A 2,403-nucleotide genomic window follows, 5' to 3' on the forward strand; every position below is an offset into this window, starting at 1 on the left:
GAACAACTCTGTGCGTATGAATGGTTCTTGCATGAGGCTCATTGACAATAAGCACCATTACCTGTAAAAAGATCAAGTCTCAAAGATCTGAGCAACTTAAGAACAACTCTGTGCGTATGAACGGTTCTTGCATGAGGCTCATTGACAATAAGCACCATTACCTGTAAAAAGATCAAGTCTCAAAGATCTGAGAACTACAGCAGCTGCACCATGACTACATTACCCAAAATGCCTCACCTCCTTCCTCTTGGCGAGAAGCTCCTGCATAGCTCTTACTGTAGCCTTACTGGGACCCTTTGTCTTCTTCTCCTCCTTCTCACCCTTTTTCTTCTTTTTGTCTTTCTTCTTTTTGTCACCCTCAGTCTCCTCTGACAGAGAAGATGGAAAATTGATTTATTTTTTAAAGTTCTGTAGTAAATAATAATTGACTAATGATGTCATACCCTCTGCTGCTGGCTCTGCCTCTTCCTGTTCTTCTGCTACAGCTGCAGGAGGTGCAGTCAGGGGAGGCGTGTCCTCTGTCGTCTTCTCTGGTTCTTTTTTAGTCTCCACAGTGGACTCCTTCTCCTTCTGCTTCTTCTGCTTCATCCTTTCCTCCTCTTTCTTTTTCTTGTCCCTCTCTTTCTTCTCCGCCTTCTTCTGTGCAGCTGTTTTGATTTTAAAACCCCCAGCTTCATCCTCCTCCTCCTCCTCAGGCTCCACTTCAGACTTCTCAGCCTTGCCTTTGTTCTTCTTCCTCTTGTCTCTCCTGGAGGTGAACTCCTCATCCTCCTCAAACTCATCCTCCTTCCCTCCTTCCTCACTTCCTTTCTTCACATCTTCACCCTTGTCTTTGGCCTCCTCTCCATCGGACACTGATGTTTTTTTTCCTCCTTTCTTTCCTCCTTTGGTTTTGAGGCGAGAGCGTGAGGAGTTGTCATCTTCAGAGTCAGACGGAGGAGATGCAGGAGGCCCCTGTAGGAGCAAAGAAGAGAATCAGGCACATGTGGAGACAGGAAGATATTTTCAAAATATTCCCATAAAGAGAAAATTCGGTCAAAATAAAGGCACTAATTGCAATTGATTTCAAACTCCTAATAAAAAATGCAAATGATGATACGTTTTAAAAAGAGGAAATCTGAGTGAATCCACGACACATTTCCAAAGATAATTTTCTAAAACAAGAAAATCTATCTAGACGAATTCTTTAAAATAAAGACAACTTCAAAGTGAGGGTATTTATGCAAAAAGTGAGGATATTTGAGTCAATGTTCAAATAAAACAAAAGATTTTTCATTATAATCCTTGATTCTCTGAGGACACCCCTGGAATCAAGTTATAGTTAAACAGGAGGAAAGTATACAATGTTGATTCTACTCGAAGGTGAATTATATTTGAAAATCAAAATCAGAAAGAACTTTTGGGACCAAAAGTAGGATTTTTAATAATGCTCTTACTTTCCCAGTTTAAAGTAAATTCTGTTGGAACACAACACATTGTTGATTAAATTTCAAATTGAAGTGACAGAAATTTCTTTAAACCATTATCAAATGCAGAGATTAACCCTTGGGTCTCAGCCCACAATTGGGCCGCGATCACCACCTTGAGGACCTCAAAAGAAATATCTGTTTCTCAACCATGGGCCATGAATGTCATTGGTTTTCAATTGACATGATGCGACCTGTCAATCAGGTGGGTTTTTCGACAACTGACCAATTGGGGTCGAATTTTGTCCCAAAGTGAAATGCCCCTTACCTGCAGGAGCACTTTAACTCCAACAAAACAGTCGGGGTTCATCATTGCAGACAAATTGCGGTCAAAGAGATTATTGAAAAACAATCCTAAAAAATTGTTAAACGTGGGGAACGTGCAATTCTGACACGTGTTAACCAGAGCCTTTAGAGGACAGAACAGAATTTATTCCATTTCCTAAACCCAAACGGAGTCCGGAAAAATGTAAATGATGGATAAAGGCCTGCGGCCGACCGCATGAGCAGCTGAACACAACAGTGATCGATGGTAACTACCACATGTTTGTTTGTACGAAGGTAACTGCAAATCTCACATTTTTTGTCTTAATAACTTTGTAAACTTAATAGTTAACTCCAAGAATAGCACATACAAGGTAGCTGTGCTTGATTTTGTGTGTTTTGTTTGTAAAACTGTTGTATGTTTTTTTTTTTACATTTTTCTTTAAATGTAGTACTTGTCTTTGTTATGACCAGCTAACACTGAACCCATCTTCACAAAGCATTTAACTTGTTGTGCAGGTTAAAGTGATATTAATATATATATACACTCACCGGCCACTTTATTAGGTACACCTGTCCAACTGCTCGTTAACAATTAATTTCTAATCAGCCAATCACATGGCGGCAACTCAGTGCATTTAGGCATGTAGACATGGTCAAGACAATCTCCTGC

The 2,403-nt window shown here is 40.0% G+C and overlaps 1 protein-coding gene across 2 annotated transcripts in view; it reads right to left on the reverse strand.

Moving 5' to 3' along the window:
- eif5b (eukaryotic translation initiation factor 5B) overlaps window positions 1-2,403 on the reverse strand; it is a 29,663-nt gene that overhangs the window by 22,517 nt on the left and 4,743 nt on the right. For both annotated transcript variants that reach the window (XM_014024316.1, XM_014024315.1), the window contains exons 5-6: window positions 444-954; window positions 238-368 (exon numbers count right to left, since the gene is read on the reverse strand). In XM_014024316.1, the coding sequence (XP_013879770.1) occupies window positions 238-368; window positions 444-954 (642 nt within the window). The remainder of the gene's footprint in view (window positions 1-237; window positions 369-443; window positions 955-2,403) is intronic.

Source organism: Austrofundulus limnaeus, unplaced genomic scaffold (assembly GCF_001266775.1).
Source record: "Austrofundulus limnaeus strain Quisiro unplaced genomic scaffold, Austrofundulus_limnaeus-1.0 Scaffold418, whole genome shotgun sequence".
Taxonomy (NCBI): Eukaryota; Metazoa; Chordata; class Actinopteri; order Cyprinodontiformes; family Rivulidae; genus Austrofundulus; species Austrofundulus limnaeus.